The sequence below is a fragment of the Budorcas taxicolor genome, chromosome 2, assembly GCF_023091745.1.
Source record: "Budorcas taxicolor isolate Tak-1 chromosome 2, Takin1.1, whole genome shotgun sequence".
In the NCBI taxonomy this organism is placed as follows: domain Eukaryota; kingdom Metazoa; phylum Chordata; class Mammalia; order Artiodactyla; family Bovidae; genus Budorcas; species Budorcas taxicolor.
Window position 1 is genome coordinate 65,297,892 of NC_068911.1, and position 19,668 is coordinate 65,317,559.

The window sequence follows — 19,668 nt, forward strand, 5'->3', positions numbered from 1 at the left end:
GTACAGAGGGGGATCATGAAATTTTCTGTAGAGGAACAGATAGTAAGTAAATATAGTGAATGACTTTGAGAGCCATATGGTCTCTAGTGTGTTTACTCAAACTCTTCTAAAACAGCCATAGACAGTATGTAAAGAACTGTGTTATGGTGTTTCAGTGGAAAACTACAAAAGAGGCAGCAGCCTGGATTTGACTCATTTACCGACTTCTTGTAATTTCTGCATCAAAAAGATAAAATTTGTTATTCTAATGTATTGTTTGTGCACAGTGAAAGTTTTCCTCTGTTGAATGTATTGACCAAAAAAAATTTACCCCAAAAGATAGTAGTATAAAGAAGAATAGAAATGGTACCTTTCTTCAGCATTTCTATGACTACTTAGATTAATTACTTCATAAATTACATGAGGATTCCAGATATACTTACTTGCTCATTTCTTAGCATTACCATTTTTTTAGTCTTGAAAAAACAATTCCGCAGTTTTCACTGGTGTTTTCACTGATTCTGATAAACTTTCTTTGTCATAACTTGGGAGGGATTTATTATAAAAAGATATAATGCATAATTGGGTGATTTTATTTTATTTTATTTGAATTTATTTTGAAAAATAGTATCAGTAGGTAGACTTAGATCAAGACTTACGTACATATATACATGTAGTTGAATTTTAGGTTCAGAAATGGAGTACTTTGTAGTCAGTTTTCAGTGTTACATTGTACAGATTTCTTATTTATAAGCAGTTTGACCTTGTAGATGATTTCTAGTGCTGCAAAGCTTTATTGAATATAAGTCATTTGATATTGACTGATGGTGGTATGCTAAATGTTAAACCTAATATATACTTTTTATTCTTATTTTCAGAGATTCGTCAGCGAACTGCCGCTCAAAGAAACCTTTCTCCAACACCAGCAGGCTCCAGCCAGGGCCCTCCTCCGCAAATTCCAGTTTCTCCTGGACCACCAAAGGACACTTCAGCCCCTGGTGGACCCCCAGAAAGAACTGTTACTCCAGCCCTGTCATCAAATGTGTTACCAAGACGTTTTGGATCCCCTGCTACTTCAGTGCCTGGAATGGGTAAACAGAGCACTTAATGTTATTTACAGTTTATATTGTTTTCTCTGGTTACCAATAAAATGGGCCATTTTCAGACAGTGTGGAAATGGCATTTCATTTGGAAATAGCAGAGCAGTTATCTGATTAAGCAGGAGTTCCATATTCAATTAGCCATAACTCTTTACAGCTGGCACCTTGTGATACTGAAACCTATTTCTTGAGCTCATTTAACTGTTATGGCTTCTTTGTTTAAATGGCAATAAAACTTTGTAGTATTCTGTAGTCAACAGTATAGCATATCTTTTTATATTCAGCTTTAGAATGGCTCCAGATTTATATAAAATGAGGATAGAAGAGAACATTTTGGGAATGTATTCATGCTTTTTGCTAAACCCTTCATATATATTTTCAAACTTGACAGATTAACATTTCAGGAAGAATATTCATGTACTGTAGTGTGTAATACTACTAATGTTAATGTGAGCTTGGTAGATTTTTCTTTTTTTAAGCCATAGAGCCTCAATATTTTCTGACAGATAATTTAACATAAAGTCTTATTGAATTAACATACTGCCTTTACTACTATTTCATCTCTTTGGATTCTCCTTTTTCAGTTTTGTAGATCTCTAGGGGAAGATCCCATTTTAGGAGTGTAATAGATTATGTTAACCTGCAAGTTTCTTTTGGAGTATGATTAGGACATGAAAGTCTTCTTCTTCAGCAGATCACATTATTGTATGTAGAGTCCCATGTCAGATTCTTAAATATGATAATAAATTATTTATTTTAGGATATTTAATTTTAATTTAGATTAATTTCATATTTCATGACTAATTACATATAATTTATGACTTTGAGCCTCGTCAGAAGTTGATATTAGATATTCAGGGCATTTACATAGTCTTAATAAAATCAGTAAGCAATCGAAATGTTACTAATACAGATTTTTTTCCCCCTCCTTTTTCTTTGAAAACAGCATAAGATTTTAGAAAACTAAAAAACTATTAATTTATAAATATATTAAGAAAGCTAACTATAAATGAAATGAATACAAATCATAAATTTTAATTGTTGGTTATTGAAAAAATACTTTTAAACTTAACATATAATGATGTCACTCAGGGCAACTGTATATTTTGTGAAATTGAGTAAATTGATTGAAAATTATTCATCTTTCAGTTGTTACTGGTTGATTTGAGATACCCATGACTTGTAAAGTAAAGCTCTTAATTGTTTAATGGAAGAACTATTTTTGTGAGAATACATTTTGTATATCTAACTATTTTTAAAGAAATTAGAGTTTATCAACTTATACAGAGTAATAAAAACTATATAATAGCACATGTAAGAACAGGGTTTCAATAGCCTACCATGTCATGATCATGTAAGCATAATATATTTTACTAAAGTTTTTAATTCATTTCTGTGTAAAAGACTTCGTATTTAAGTTGTACATTGCCAAAAATGTGAGTGAACTAAGTGATTTCTTATAGAGAAGATTAATAATTCATTTTTTTATTATGCCATATTTGTGAAAGAGAATCAATTTAATGTGTATTACCACAGGGCTCCCATATGTTTGAAAATTAATAACCAGCAGGTACTTGATAATTTGCCAAGCTGTGTAAAAATGACCAATATTCCTACAATGATTGCTCTTGATGTTTGTATTAATTACTGTTACCCGTAACAGCATGAATACAAAGATGTGTTACTTTAAAAGTTATTAACATGCAAGGGAGTTAAGATATTTTTATGAAATCTGTTGTTTTATTTATCCAGATTCCTTTATGGACATTTTAATTTTAAGCATGTAGAAGTAAAATACTCCAGCAAAAGTTAAGCTGGCTTAAATGCTTTCAAAATTTAATTTGCCGTGTTTATTTAAGTTGAAAATTTAATAATGAGGGATGACACTTAATGTCTGCATTCAAGTTTATTTTTTGATGCTAATGATTGAATGTTAAGTATGACTCTACCTAACATTAGCCAAAGAAATGCCAGTAGCCAATGAAATGTGAAAAATGCACTTGATTCCTAATACTGAAAACTTATTCTAGAACCTAATTTCATTTATTAGTTATAATTCTATATCATTCCCCCCTTTTTAAGATGGTAACAGCCTTAAGATTTGTGACTATTTACAACGCAAATCTCTTATCTTTTAGAATAGTATTATCATATTGCTGCCCTAAAGCCATTTTTTTAATGCTTTAAAGGTTTTGTAACAGTCATTTTGAAGACCTTTAATCCATGTATTGCAGGGCTTGTTTCAACAAGACGTCATTTTGTTTGGAAGGTCTCCATGTAAATGTCCATTGCTGCCTATCTTACTTTTATCTGGCCTTGTTTTACAAAGGCAAACATCACATCTTGTTTATTTTATTCTCTAACTTTCTTCTCAGTGCCTTCTGCGTAGTCTCTTAATTTTAGAATATCTCCTACAAACAGTTCTCTTTCAGTTTTCAGAGATTATGGAGTTACAATTCGTAATTTTGAATGTGTAACTTTATTTTTGTTACTGTTTTATATAATGTAATCATTAACTAAATTCTAAGTTATTCCTCTACTCCTGACTCTCCAGTCATCATCTCTGATACTGGCTAATTTGTAATAGGAATACAATGTATCTCTCCATTTATTTAGATATTCTCTAGTTTCTCTTAGCAATGTTTTGCAGTGTTTATAGCTTTTGTACCTTTTTTGATTAAATGTACATGTGATTATTTCATGTTTTTATCCTAGTTTAAATACTTTATTAACTGTTTCCATTGTTCACTGGTAACGTACACAGAAATTGATTTTTGTATAGTGATCTTATATCCTGTAATATTGCTAAAGTCACTGATTCTTATAACTTTTATATAGATTCCATAATATATCCTAAACAGGCTTCAGATTGTTGGTGACTAAATACAATTCTGCTTCTTCCTTTTAAATGTAGATTCCTTTCTTTTTCTTGCCTTATTACACTAGCTAGACTTTTCAGTGCAGTGTTAAATAGAAGTGGTGAGAGCAGACATCCTGTCTTAATGCTGATCTTAGGAGGAAAGCATTTACTTTTTTATCACTCAACTCAGTGTAAGCTATAGGGTTGTTTTTTTTTTTTTTTAAATAGATAGCCTCTATCAGATTGAGGAGAAGTACCCTTCCATTCCTAGTTAGCTGAAGGTTTTTATCAGTTACAGATGATGGATTTTTTCGAATCCTTTTTTTACATCTATTGAGATGCTCTTATAGGGTTTTAGTTTAGTTTAGTTTTTTTTTTTTAATATCACTATTTCATATGGTGAAATACATTGATTTTTTTATTCCAATGTTAATATCTTTTTAAATATAAATTTATTTAATTGGAGGTTAATTACTTTACAATATTGTATTGGTTTTGCCATACATCAACATGAATCCACCACAGGTATACATGTGTTCCCCATCCTGAACCCCCCTCCCTCCTTCTTCCCCATACCATTCCTCTGGGTTGTCTCAGTGCACCAGCCCCAAGCATCCAGTATCATGCATCGAACCTGGACTGGCAATTCATTTCATATATGATATTATACATATTTCAATGCCATTCTCCCAAATCACCCCACCGTCTCCCTCTCCCACAGAGTCCAAAAGACTGTTCTATACATCTGTGTCTCTTTGCTGTCTCGCATACAGGGTTATTGTTACCATCCTTCTAAATTCCATATATATGCGTTAGTATACTGTATTGGTGTTTTTCTTTCTGGCTTACTTCACTCTGTATAATAGGCTCCAGTTTCATCCACCTCATTAACACTGACATTTTTTAGACATTAAACCACCGTGCTTTCCTGAGGTAAATTTGACTTGGTCATGTTTTAATTTTTATACATATTATTGGGTTCAGTTTGTTAAAATTTTGTTAGAAATGTGTACATCAATTTTCCTTAAAGATACTGGTCTGTTTTGTTTTTGCTTTTTTTTTTTTCTTGTAATTTTGTTTTGTCGGTTTTCTTTGTTTATTTGTTTTCTTGTAATTTTTTTGTTTTTCTTGTAATTTTTTTGGTCTGGTTTTGGTATAAGAGTATTGCTGGCCTCAGTATGAGAAAGCATTTTCTTGTCTTTAGTTTTATGGACAAGTTTGTATAGAATTGGTATTATTTCTTAGTAATAAATTTAAATGTTACAGGTTGAGGTGGCTAATAGGCCTGGTGTTTTTTTTTGTGGAAGGTTTTCTCTTTTTTTTTTTAAAAAAATTCAACTTTTTTGAAGAAAAAACTACAGACTAATATCCTTATAGATGCAAAAATTCTTAACAAAATTTTAGCAAGTTGAAGTTTCTGTTTCTTGCTGAGTAAGTTGTGGTAGTTTGGTAGTCTTTTGAGGAATTTTTTTCTCCTAATTTATAGAATTTATTGTCATAAAGTTATTCATAATATACCCTTATTATTCTTTGAATATCTTTACTATCTGGATTTATGTCATTTCTCTCATTGTTAATATTTTGTATCTTTCCTTTTTATCCTGATTAGTCTGACTAGAGCTTTATCAGTTTGGTCTTCTCAAAGAATTATCTTTTCTCTATTATTCTAGTATATTTTTATTAATTTCCACTCTGATGTTTATTATTTCATTTATTCTGTTTACTTTGGGTTTCATTTGCTCTTTCCTTTTAGGTTCTTAAGGTAGAAACTGAATTCATGGATTTTAGATTTATTCTCGTTTGTAGGTGTTTAGCAGTATAGGTGTTTAGTGCTATAAATTTTCCTCTACGTATTGTTTTAGTTGCATATCATAAATTTGATATGTTGGTTTTTTGTTCTCATTCAGTTAAAAATACTTTCTAATTTCTTTATTTTTCTTAAAGCTTGGATTATTTATATATTATTGAGTCTTCAAATATTTGAGTATTTTCCTGATGTCTTTTTGTTGCTTATTTCTAGTTTAATTATGTTGTGGTCAGAAAACATACTTTGTATTATTGAATCTTCTTGAATGTATTGAGATTTGTTTTATGTTTCAGACTATCATTTGTCTTGGTATATGCTCTATGTTCACTTGGAAAGAATATATGTTTTATTCCTGCTGGGTAGAATGGCTGTAAATGTTGATTGCATCAAATTGGTTAAGTAGGTAGTATTGCATATCATTAATGATTTTTTGTCTGTTTATTCTGTCAGTGCTTGAGAGAATGCTGTTGAAATCTCCAGCTGTAATTGTGTATTTGTTTCTTTTTGTATTTCTTTTAGTTTTTGCATAATGTGTTTTGAAACTCTGTTATAATGCACATATGTCATAGGTTTAGGATTATTATGTTCTCTTGATGAATTGACTCCTTGTCATTATGAAATTACACTTTCATCCCTGTTTATATTCTTTGCTCTAGAATCTACTTTGATTGCTATTAATACAGGTGCTCTAGGTTTCTTTTGAATAGTGTTAGCGTACTTATGTAGTTTTCCCTGTCATTTACCTTTAGTCTATTTGTGTTTTTATATTTAAAATGGATTTTTTGTAAGCAGCATCTGTTGGGTCTTGCTTTTTTACCTGTTCTGACAATCTTTGCCTTATAGTGAGGATGCTCAGGCCACTTACACTTAATGTAATGATTGGTATGTTTAAGTTTGAGTTCAGATCTTTTATTGTGCTAGTTTTCTATTTGTCCCATTTGTTCTGCTACCTTTCTTGTTTTCTGCCTCTTGTGGGTTGAGTATCTGTTATGACTGCTTTTAATCATTTATTTTGTGTTGCCTTATTAGCTATAGTGCTTTTTTGTTGTTATTTTGTGGGTACTTTAGAGTTTGCCATATGTATCATTAATTTATCATAGTTCATCTCAAATGGTATGACACCAGTTCTCATACAGATTAAGAATCAAACTATAGTATACTTAATGTTTCTTTCCCCTTGGCCTTTGTGGTATTGTTGTCATACGTTTTACTTATACATGTGTTATAAACCCCACAAGGAATTACAGATATATCCTCCACATTTTGAAAGTTCACTTTACACCACTTTGCTTTTATGAAAGACCTACATTAGTGCCTGTTTCCACTAATTGAAAGAATCGGAAGAAGGTTTTCGCTTTTACAAAAAAAGATGAAAAGCGAAAATAGCGTTCAGCATTTGTTTTGCAGCGAGCCGTTGTAGAGGCAGAGTGCATCCTGAGCAGCAAGAGTGGCACCACCAAGCTCCTTCCCTGGGAACTACACTCAGCATCTCATCATCAAGCCGCCATAGCTTTGAACTTTGTCTGTGAGCATCTGTGCTTTGTCTCAATTTATTTTGTGCATCCGTTAGCAAGATGTGTCCTAAGGTAATTGCTTCTTCACTTTATGCCATTTTGGCTTGCGAAAGCTTTCATGGGAACTTTTGGATAGCAAGGGAAACCTGTATTACTTTTTCTTTAAGCCATCAATTGTTTTTTAAAGCGATATAAATAATGTTTTATATATTTACCCACATGGTAACCGTTTCAGGTACTCTTTCTTTTGTGTGATCCAGCTTTCTGTCTGGTGTCATTTTCCTTCTGCATGAAGGATTTCTTTCAACATTTCTTATAGTACAGTTCTTTTAGTGATGAATTCTTTCAGTTTTGTATGTCTGAAAAAAGTCTTCATTTTGCCTTCATTTTTAAAAGATGTCTTCACTAATACAGATAATTTTACTAATTTGATAGTTTTTCTTTCAGAACTTATAAGATACTGTTTCATAATCTTCTCACTTGCTTATTTTCTTATGAGTAATATCTCATTCTTATCTTTGTTTCTCTGTACTAATGTATCTTTTTCTGGCTGCTTTTAAGATTTTCTGTCACTGGTTTTAAGAAGGTTGATTATGCTGTATCTTGGTGTAAAATTATCTCTTGTACTTAGGATTTGTTGATATTCTTGGGTCTGTATGTTTTCGGTTTTCATCAGGTTTTGAAAATTTTTGTGCATTATTTTTTTGAGTCAAATTTTTTTCCTCTCCACTTCTGAACTCCAATTATACGTATACTAGATGCTTGAGGTTGTTACACAGCTCACTGATGATTTGTTCATTTAAAAATCTTTTTAGTCTTTGTGTTTCCTTTTGCATGGCTTCTATTGCTATCTTCAGATTTACTAATTGTTTTGTAATGTCCAAACTGCTGTTCATTTCATCTGTGAATTTTTAAATCTAAGACATTGTAGATTTCATCTGTAGAGGTTCAGTTTGGATCTTTTATAAATTTTTTTCATGTCTCTGCTTAACATATTACAGTTTTCATCTAGATTCTCAAGCATATGGAATATAGTCATAATAAGTGTTTTAATATGTTTGTCTCTTAATACTATCATCTCCATCATTTCTGGGTCACTTTTGATTGATTCTTCTCATTATGGGTTTTATTTTCTTTCCAATTTGCATGACTAATAATTTTTTATCTGATGTCAGACAGTGTAAATTTTGCCATATTGGGTACAGAATATTTTTAAATTACTGTACAAGGCCTCTCTGAATATTTACCCAGTGACCTGTGAGTTATGAAGTTTTCCATCCTGGCTGGTGGGAACATGTGATATTTTTGACCCCATGTGAGCACTGGTACCTTTAGTATTTTGGGGGCAGTTCTTTCTCTGTCCTCAGGTAGTTTTTCTCATTTGCATCCTGGGCAGATCTTTGGTGTTCTGGGTCTCTGCATTCCCTCCTCTCTGGTACTGTTCCCAGTGAACTCAACCTGCCTTGGCCTCTCCAGCGTTCCAGCTTCTCTTCAACTCAGGGAGACTAATGAACTTCACCTGGATTTACTCTGCCTGAATTGCTACCTGGAAAACTCTCCAGACAATAAGTTGGGACAGTTGTAGGGCTCATCTTATTTGCTGTATGTGTCTCAGGGATCTTTATCCTACATTACTTGATATCCAGTGTCTCTAAAACCATTGCATAATATATTTTACATGGTATTTTAGTTGTTTTAAATGGGAGATTAAATCTGACTCTGATTACTGTGTTATGGTACAAAGTGGAAGTCTCCTAGTTTATTATTACATAAACTTTTAAGAGTCTGAGCATTTAAAAAATTAATTTGTACAGAACTCAACATAGTTTTATTCCTTAATAGATTATGTTGCTGGTTCTAATATAGCACATATATAAATATATTTTTGTACTGTAGTATTTTTAATGAAGATTTGAATACAGAGATAGTATCATTTTTGTTTTGTTAAAATCATTTAAAAAACTCTTAACAAGGATAAGTAGTTCTTGGCAACTGAATTGAAGTTTAAATGTATTTCACACATATAAATTTTGTGTATATTTATTTACTAGGTCTTCATCCTCCTGGTCCACCTTTAGCAAGACCCATTCTGCCTCGAGAACGAGGTGCTCTGGATAGAATTGTTGAATATTTAGTTGGTGACGGTCCACAGAACAGGTAATGTTTACTAGGGTGTAGCTAAATAAAAATGAAGAAAGTTTATTGGTCAGAGTGGGGGGGGGGGGTGTGTGTACACACATGTGCACATGCACTAAATGTTCTCTGATTTTTGTAGTTTCCTGATTTTAGAACATAATGGAGTATTTTATGGCCCTGCAAAAGAGTACATACTCAGTTATTTTTCAGCAGTAGATTATCTAGATAAAGTATTTGGATAAAATATTTTAAAATGTATTATATATAACAAAAAAAATATTGTAACTGCTATAACCCTGCTATAACATTATTTTTAGAGAATTGGAATAATTTTGTTGAATCTTTTGAATTTGAAGAGTTTGTAAATAGTGAAAAGTTGGTAGGTTATAAGAAATGGAGTTTTATAGATATGAGTACTAGATGTAATGATAGTGATAATTTTAATAACTGTGAGGACAGCTTCCTGTATTTGACACTTAGAGTTCCAAAATGCTTCTCCAGTTATTTTAATTGATCCTTATAATAACTCTAGGATTATAAGTATGATATGAGCAGAGCAATTGTCATTGTATAGACTTTTAAATAATTCTTAGGGTATTTTAAGAATAGATATTTGACAAGGTTATTGGTTAATATTATTGTCTAAATAAAGAGACTAGAATTTAATATTAATGTGAAAAATTATATGTTCTTCAAAACAGATAGAATGTTGTTTGATAGGGCCAGGTATTTATTAAGTATTTACTCAGAGAACAGAAAGGGTATATAAATAGAAAATGTGGAAGATGTTTAAGTGTAACTGGGATAGCTAAGCAGTCATGATATACAGAAATTAACCTTTGGACTGGGCTAAACAAAATTAAATTCATTTCTTTACTACAAGACTTCACAGAGGTTTTAATAATACTCATTTGTGAATCTCTAAGAGGCTTCATCTTTTCCACTCTTTATCTGACCACAGATTTGGGGTCTATCATCCCCAGGAATATGTGTTAGGAAACATTAAAATTTAAGTGTTCTGCTATCAAATACATTTCTGCTTACTAAAAAAATTTTATTTGACTGTTTCTTAGTTTATTTTTAATTTGATATATAATATTGTAAAATAATTGAAATTTTGACTGTTGTCATAAAGAGTGTTGTTTATTGTTTATGAAGTAATATCTATTATGGCACATCTAGCTACATTAAATGCTATGTAATTTAACTGTGTACTTTAGCTGTGATGGCTAAAGTAGCTTCTCCTACTTGTTTTGTCTGCATTTGTAACTAATCTGTTTATTTTCCTTTTGCTGTAGGTATGCCCTTATATGTCAGCAGTGTTTTTCTCACAATGGCATGGCTTTGAAAGAAGAATTTGAGTACATTGGTAAGAATTATTTGGCAGTTAGATTTTAAATATTTTACTCTTAAATGTTTCATTCTGTGCCAATTGCCATGTAATGCCATTTTGTTTTAGGTGTTGCTCTGTATATGTTGTTTAGGCATATTATAGAACACACAGCAAAGCAGAAAAGACAGCTCACGTTTTTTCTTCATACAATGTACAACTTCTAGGCTAGCTGTTCTTAAACTTTCACTGTGCATCAGAATTAACCTGAAGAGCTTTTAAACATTGTAATGCCCAGGTTCCACCTACAAATAATCTGCTTTAGTTGATCTGAGGTGGGGCCCAGGCATCAGCATTTTTTTTAAAGCTCTTCAGAGTATTTTCATGTACAGCTACTATTTAAAAATATTGAACTAAATTAATCATGCTTCTCAAATATATATAACATGCAACATTTTGGGGGGCAGATGAGTAAAGTTCTGGCTTTTAAGATACCTCATGGTGACTAGAAGTGTAATTTCTATAATACATTTAGATCATTATTATTGTTTTGCTCTTAGTTAACCTGCTATGTAACTTATTATCTTTTCTGCTTTAAATTGGTATTATAATTCTAATAATAATTTAAAAATATGCTTTAAAATAAACTTTGGTTAGAACACCTGCCATAATATTATTAAAACCATGTGTAATTTCACAAGGAATAAATGGCTTTTGAAATATTCTTTGTAAAAATAACCTTGAGGGTTACTTGATTAGTCCTTAAAGTTTCTTTGGTTTATGGTATTTTTTTTTTTTTTAATTCTCTACAGCTTTTCGTTGTGCCTACTGTTTTTTCTTGAATCCTGCTAGAAAAACCAGACCCCAGGCTCCAAGACTTCCAGAATTTAGTTTTGAAAAGAGGCAGGCATTGGAAGGCTCAAGTTCAGTTGGTTCCTTGCCCTCAGGAAATGTAATTTCATCAGAGAACCAGATCAATGAAGGTATGAATATGTTAATTAAAAAGTTTTGTCTCTTGATAATGTTTGCTTTCAACAATAAAAGCATAATTGTTTTAGACAAGAATGGATCAGATTTTGCAGCATGTGTATATCAGATATTGCTCTGATATTATGGCCTCCTGTGCACTTGGTTTGATGTGTTTGAGCTTTAAAATATATATTGTGTTAAGCAGGATCTAGAAATAGCTTGGTAAATATTATTTATGGAGTTTTCTTTTTAATTAACTGTTGGGAGATTTAACTAGTAATACTTTCATGGAATTGTTTTTCAATTTATGTAAATGAAGCAGATTTAAGATAATTATGAAGCCACTACTCATAAGGGTCAATTTCTTATAATAATTATAGTTAACACTGATAAATATAGGTTTGTGCCTTACCATTTCTATGACTAGAAGTTACTCGAAAACAGGAAGCTCTGAAGTTGAAAAGTCAGCCTTACATTCTTTGGATGACTATATTGACAGGACTGGTGTTCCTTTGAAACAGACAATTTATCAAGGTCCACAGAATTTAATATTGTTGATGAATGCCTTTGTTGTAAAGCAAACTTATTTTAAAGAAATGGAAGTTATTAGGATTCATTGAGTTTTAGAACTTATCTTTCAGTTCTGTTTTAGGAATTCCTAAGGAAGTTTCATGAAAAAATGGAAAAGATGAGATGGAATGTCTGACTATTAATTGCCAACTATTTCTTGTTATCAATATTGGGTGAGGAACTATTTGTTAAACAGCTCTGAATTATGAAGATTGCTAAAGTTATGACACAGTCCCTGATATTTTGGTGCTTCACCCCGTACAGGAAAAAAAAATCCATATGGGAAGTTTTGTTCACATAGTTTAAGGTAGCAGTCAGTATTCATTCTTTTAACTTCTAGAAGTTATCATTTACATATATTTGATTTCTTTATAAACTCACTGAGTAGTGGAAAAAGTGCTTTAACTGAGAAAAATATACAAGGCAGTGAATTTTCACATATCTGAAGTTTGGTATGAGAATTTGACTGTGTTTGTTTTTTTTTAAACTTTGAAGAATGAACCTAAAATATGTGTGTTGACTTGGGCTTGGCTTTTGGCTTACTAACAAATATCAAAATGAATTTGAATACAGAGAGCCATGACAAGAGGCCTATGTACTTCAACGCTGAATCGTTGTATTTGTCTTCTCCATGTCTGCAACATCAACTCCAAACAATGTCAGACTTTTTTCTTTTGCTTAAGTCATGCTCTGAGCTGCATGCTGTTACATGCAAATCGTCTGCCTTGCCATTGCAGCCTCTTGGAACTGAAAATTAAAGAATTCCAACCTGAAGATGCCTAGAGGAAAAATTGGAGTCCCTGCCATGAGTAACTTTGCTTATGAAAGCTAAAGTGAATATTTGAAAGCCAATAGTTGGGACAAAAAAAAGAAAAAACAGCCAACAAAATAGATATCTTGATAATGAGTCCCATGCTTTTATCTTCTGCTAAGGTCAAGATGCAAAGTTAGCAAACCACACCCAGCTATACCTTTCCTTCTCATCTAATCTAGGAGGAGCAATACCCCAGATGTCTCATTTTCTGTCAGAAACCTCCGGAATGAAGTCTAACTGGCTCAAACTCAACCCTAATAAGATAACGTTAATAGGTGAAGACATTGAGGCAGGGTGTGATAGCTCCACAATGCTAGAAACTGAAGCAACAATTCCATTTGGTTAAGAGAGTCACTACACTAGTAACTTCATTCGTCTTTTTGGATTCATCAAAATGGCTATTATGAGCATCGTTTTACTTCTTTGGTTTGTCAGAAGACAAAATTTTTTCCAAGACTCCTGTCTCTCAACACTGTGATATATGGTTATCAATTTCAAGCTGGATTCCATTGGTAAATGGCGGGAAGTATTTCTGATGAAGAGATAAAGCTGCATTTATTTAAACACTGTGGCGTACCTTTACGATTAAATTGAACTGTGAAGTAAGGAGCATATCATCTCAATCACCTACTCCCTCTGTTGACAGCCAATGTGATGAAGGGCTTAGATTGCTGATTTCTACACATCTGTGTAGCATAATTACACAAAACTTAGGGTCTGAAAGAAAAACTTTCCTGTTTTAATTTTTATATATTTTTAAAAGTATTGAACCAGCTTCTTGAGATTGCATTACTGAATTTACAGATGGAACCAAAAGGTAACTTTCTTTCGTCTTAATGTTTTTTTCCTAAGAATAGTTCATAACCGCTTATGTGAATCTAGAATTAATACAAGAAATCCTTTTTTCAATTCATGATGCAAGACTTTAAATTTTATCTTCATTCTACTGGAATATTTTGCATTTAGGAAGAGGCATAAGGCTTTTGAAATTTTTGGACCACTCTTGGAACAACACATGAAACCTTGGAAAGTTTTCATCAAAGAAGGAGTGCTAGAAGAAAGAAATTCCTCCTGTTAACTGCTCATTTGAATTCCTAGAATTCTTTCTGAAACTATGTACACAGATGTTTTGGTAATAAACTATTAGAGAAAACAAAAAATTAAGATTGTGACTTTATTCTAAGAGCATACTAAATATGGTATGTCAAAGTAATGAGCTGGTTTTTATTTTTTTTTTGGTTTCTTTTATTGTGAAATGAATAGTGCAGTAAATGAGTGTCTCCTAAGCCATGTTAAAGTCAATTTATCAGTTTTCCTTCTTTTTGAAATGTGCTTTTCAAAATAATTGATTCATAGCATTCTTTTTGTTAGATATGGTAATAATTAGAGTACAAGGTTACTGCACTATTAATATTCCAGTATAGTGATTTGGAGTTAGCATGTTTAAAAAACATTAATATTGTTTTTGTTGTTCAGTTATATTTAGTTAGATCTTATGTAATTATTTTAGTAGAATATAACTTTTATTCACTGGAAGTAACTTGCTAGTAATAAAACTCATGGCGTCTACTTAGTACTATCAAAAATAGCAAGTAAAATTTATAAGGTGAAATTTATTTTGATAATCTGATTTTTGCTCTTCCCTTTCTTTTGTTTCAGCAATATACTGTTGCCATTAGGTTATGTTGAACTAGGGAAAGTTCTGTTTTTAGTTTTGCTTATTAGGTGCTTTAGGAAATTGTAGTACTTGATAATGTAGATTTTATTGAATTCTATGTATCAGATCAGAAAAATTTATGTCTTTATTTTTAGCTATGTATAGGTTACTCAAGATGTAAACTTGCCTATATTATGTTTTTTTCATGCTTGTTTTAGACATAGAGATCTTTTAGCCGTTGGTTTCCTTTTCTGAAACACCTTCACCTAGCAGTTTTACATTATTGCTTAATAATGACATTCTAATGACTCATCTGATGGATTTGTTCACAAATGGTAAATAATTACACAACATTTTTATGTTTAAAATGAGCTGTTTTCTCATAGGTGGTTATCATTTATTTGAATTTTATTCATTGAGCCAGTAAGTTGCATTTTGTGATGAAATTTGTGTCTTTGGTCCTTGAATATAAGTTGGCTGTTTTTCTTAAGGCAGAAAAATCTTAAAAAAAACTTCAAAATCTATGAGTTAAAGACAAATTTTAATTTAACAATTTCCTTTGGGTGAATTTTATAGTCTGTACATATAGTAGGTACTGATATGTTAGCAAGGCAAAATTTTTTTAAAGTTATTATAAAAAGGAATAAGAAGAATCTAAATCACCAAAATATTAGGAGTTTTGGAATACATAATATAAATAGAATGATGTATTTTGCTGCAGAAATTATGTGTTTCTTTTGAACATGTATGAAATTCTTTTGTTAACTATTCTTTAATTTTATTGGAGAATTATCCGTTCAAGAGCTAGAATAAAAACCTAAAGGGACAGTGGTCTTCTTAAATGTTTTTGCATGTTTGTGGTTTATAGGTAAGGCAGTGGCAGTGTTCATTATACAGTTACATTCAGTTTTATGAGGTTGAGCTATCTAGCTGAATTGAAGCTTTACCCAAACAACCAGAAGCCAGTTGTTACAATTTGGTGGGAAAAGCTTTTCTCTCAAAAATATTGGGGTAGGAGAGTAGAAGGGGAAGGAGTCAGGTAAGGAACAAATCCCATGGATCATTTTTGTTTTATCACATTGTGATAGATTGTTTTCTTGGCATTACAGATGTCAAAGGTGATTTTAAAAATTTTCCTACAGATGGAATTAGGTTATTCGGGTAACCTTGTATTAATTTTAGTCTTAAACTGGAGTTGCACAGGGGAGAGTAGACCTGTTTAATTAGTGTGAACATGAAATATGGTTTCTCTTTTGGTATTTCATGCCCAAATATTGACATCTACTGTAATGAATTTTATACCACCAAGCTATTATATATAAACTAACAGCTTCACAGAAAAAAATATACTGTTTTTATTAGAACAGGCAAATGATACTCTCCCACAGAAATAAAGTACGTACTTTTGGAATATATTTAATAATCTTTTTATAAAGTTTAGTGGTTTAGTTATTAAACTGGTATGTAATTAAATCTCTGTTAATCTTGTGCATCTAGTTCACTTAAAGCTTGTTGGGATGACTTCTCACAAAATGACATTGACATACATATATTGAATATCTATGTTGTTTAGACTAGCTGATATCTGCATTATAGGTATCATGACATGTACCAAATTTTTGTAGCATTAACTGCTATTAATATTACTTTTCTACAGATTAACCTGGCGGAAGAAAAGTAGTCATTAATACACTTTTTGTTCTCAAACCCTATTCATCATTTCACCATTTTTTAGTCTTCTGTATATTTTCTGAAATACAATATACTATTGATGAGCAAGTTGTATATATAATGCTATTTTCTAATTATGAAAATAATTGACTTTCATAGAATTCACATGGTATTTCTTATAATTCACCTCTGTATACGTTAACAAAATTAAGTGTTATAATTTTTCTCTTTGTATTAACTGCTTCATTCAGATCCCAGAATTTTAAAATTTGCATTGTATTTGACTGGGGACGTGTCTGTTTAATTATATCACAAAGCTTTAATATGATAAATCATAAATTTGATACTTCTCCTGTTTAATACTAAGTTAATCTGTCAAACAGATAACAGACTATGTGGGCCCATGTTCACTGAAGCATGCTTATGATGAGTTGAGTCCTGAGTCCTGAGTTCTGAGCTTTTTGTTTTTTCATTTCATGTAACTTTATCGGAGGGTTTACTAAATCATCAGTTCATTTCAGTTCAGTTGCTCAGTTGTGTCCGACTCTTTGCCACCCCATGAATCGCAGCACGCCAGGCCTCCCTGTCCATCACCAACTCTCGGAGTTCACTCAGACTCACATCCATCGAGTCAGTGATGCCATCCAGCCATCTCATCCTCGGTCGTCCCCTTCTCCTCCTGCCCCCAATCCCTCCCAGCATCAGAGTCTTTTCCAATGAGTCAGCTCTTCGCATGAGGTGGCCAAAGTACTGGAGCTTCAGCTTTAGCATCATTCCTTCCAAAGAAATCCCAGGGTTGATCTCCTTCAGAATGGACTGGTTGGATCTCCTTGCAGTCCAAGGGACTCTCAAGAGTCTTCTCCAACCCCACAGTTCAAAAGCATCAATTCTTTGGCACTCACCCTTCTTCACAGTCCAACTCTCACATCCATACATGACCACAGGAAAAACCATAGCCTTGACTAGACGGACCTTAGTCGGCAAAGTAATGTCTCTGCTTTTGAATATACCATCTAGGTTGGTCATAACTTTCCTTCCAAGGAGTAAGCGTCTTTTAATTTCATGGCTGCAATCACCATCTGCAGTGATTTTGGAGCCCCAAAAAATAAAGTCTGACACTGTTTCCACTGTTTCCCCATCTATTTCCCATGAAGTGATGGGACCAGATGCCATGATCTTCATTTTCTGAATGTTGAGCTTTAGGCCAACTTTTTCACTCTCCACTTTCACTTTCATTCACTTTCTTCAAGAGGCTTTTTAGTTCCTCTTCACTTTCTGCCATAAGGGTGGCGTCATCTGCATATCTGAGGTTGTTGATATTTGTCCCAGCAATCTTGATTCCAGCTTGTGTTTCTTCCCAGTCCAGCATTTTTCATGATGTACTCTGCATATAAGTTAAATAAGCAGGGTGACAATATATAGCCTTGACGTACTCCTTTTCCTATTTGGAACCAGTCTGTTGTTCCATGTCCAGTTCTAACTGTTGCTTCCTGACCTGCATACAGATTTCTCAAGAGGCAGGTCAGGTGGTCTGGTGTTCCCATCTCTTTAAGAATTTTCCACAGTTTATTGTGATCCACACAGTCAAAGGCTTTGGCATAGTCAATAAAGCAGAAATAGATGTTTTTCTGGAACTCTCTTGCTTTTTCCATGATCCAGCGGATGTTGGCAATTTGATCTCTGGTTCCTCTGTCTTTTCTAAAACCAGCTTGAACATCAGGAAGTTCACAGTTCACATATTGCTGAAGCCTGGCTTGGAGGATTTTGAGCATTACTTTACTAGCATGTGAGATGAGTGCAATTGTGCAGTAGTTTGAGCATTCTTTGCCATTGCCTTTCTTTGGGATTGGAATGAAAACTGACTTTTTCCAGTCCTGTGGCCACTGCTGAGTTTTCCAAATTTGCTGGCATATTGAGTGCAGCACTTTCACAGCATCATCTTTCAGGATTTGAAACAGCTCAACTGGAATTCCATCACCTCCACTAGCTTTGTTCGTAGTGATGCTTTCCAAGGCCCACTTGACTTCACATTCCAGGATGTCTGGCTCTAGATTAGTGATCACATCATCATGATTATCTGGATTGTGAAGATCTCTTTTGTACAGTTCATCTGTGTATTCTTGCCACCTCTTCTTAATATCTTCTGCTTCTGTTAGGTCCAGACCATTTCTGTCCTTTATTGAGCCCATCTTTGCATGAAATGTTCCCTTGGTATCTCTAATTTTCTTGAAGAGATCTGTAGTCTTTCCCATTCTGTTCTTTTCCTCTGTTTCTTTGCATTGATCGCTGAAGAAGGCTTTCTTATCTCTTCTTGCTATTCTTTGGAACTCTGCGTTCAGATGCTTATATCTTTCCTTTTCTCCTTTGCTTTTCACCTCTCTTCTTTTCACAGCTATTTGTAAGGCCTCCCCAGACAGCCATTTTGCTTTTTTGCATTTCTTTTCCATGGGGATGGTCTTGATCCCTGTCTCCTGTACAATGTCACGAACCTCATTCCATAGTTCATCAGGCACTCTATCTATCAGATCTAGGCCCTTAAATCTATTTCTCACTTCCACTGTATAATCATAAGGGATTTGATTGCGGTCATACCTGAATGGTCTAGTGGTTTTCCCTACTTTCTTCAATTTGAATCTGAATTTGGTAGTAAGGAGTTCATGATCTGAGCCACAGTTAGCTTCTGGACTTGTTTTTGTTGACTGTATAGAGCTTCTCCATCTTTAGTCTGATTTCGGTGTTGAGCATCTGGTGCTGTCCTTGTGTAGAGTCTTCTCTTGTGTTGTTGGAAGAGGGTGTTTGCTATGACCAGTGCATTTTCTTGGCAAAACTCTATTAGTCTTTGCCCTGCTTCATTCCACATTCCACGCCAAATTTGCCTGTTACTCCAGGTGTTTCTTGACTTCCTACTTTTGCATTCCAGTCCCCTGTAATGAAAAGGACATCTTTTTTGGATGTTAGTTCTAAAAGGTCTTGTAGGTCTTCATAAAACCGTTCACTTCAGCTTCTTCAGTGTTACTGGTTGGGGCATAGACTTGGATAACTGTGATATTGAATGGTTTGCCTTGGAGACGAACAGAGATCATTCTGTTGTTTCGGAGATTGCATCCAAGTACTGCATTTTGGACTCTTTTGTTGACCATGATGGCTACTCCATTTCTTCTGAGGGATTCCTGCCCACAGTAGTAGATATAATGGTCATCTGAGTTAAATTCATCCATTCCAGTCCATTTTATTTCGCTGATTCCTAGAATGTCGATGTTC

The 19,668-nt window shown here is 33.1% G+C and overlaps 1 protein-coding gene across 1 annotated transcript in view; it reads left to right on the forward strand.

The window, feature by feature from the left end:
• The window catches only part of LNPK (lunapark, ER junction formation factor), a 91,852-nt gene that overhangs the window by 66,637 nt on the left and 5,547 nt on the right, over nucleotides 1-19,668 (forward strand). The window contains exons 9-12 of the mRNA XM_052662851.1: nucleotides 858-1,070; nucleotides 9,312-9,417; nucleotides 10,695-10,765; nucleotides 11,539-11,709. Coding sequence (XP_052518811.1) covers nucleotides 858-1,070; nucleotides 9,312-9,417; nucleotides 10,695-10,765; nucleotides 11,539-11,709 — 561 coding nt within the window. The remainder of the gene's footprint in view (nucleotides 1-857; nucleotides 1,071-9,311; nucleotides 9,418-10,694; nucleotides 10,766-11,538; nucleotides 11,710-19,668) is intronic.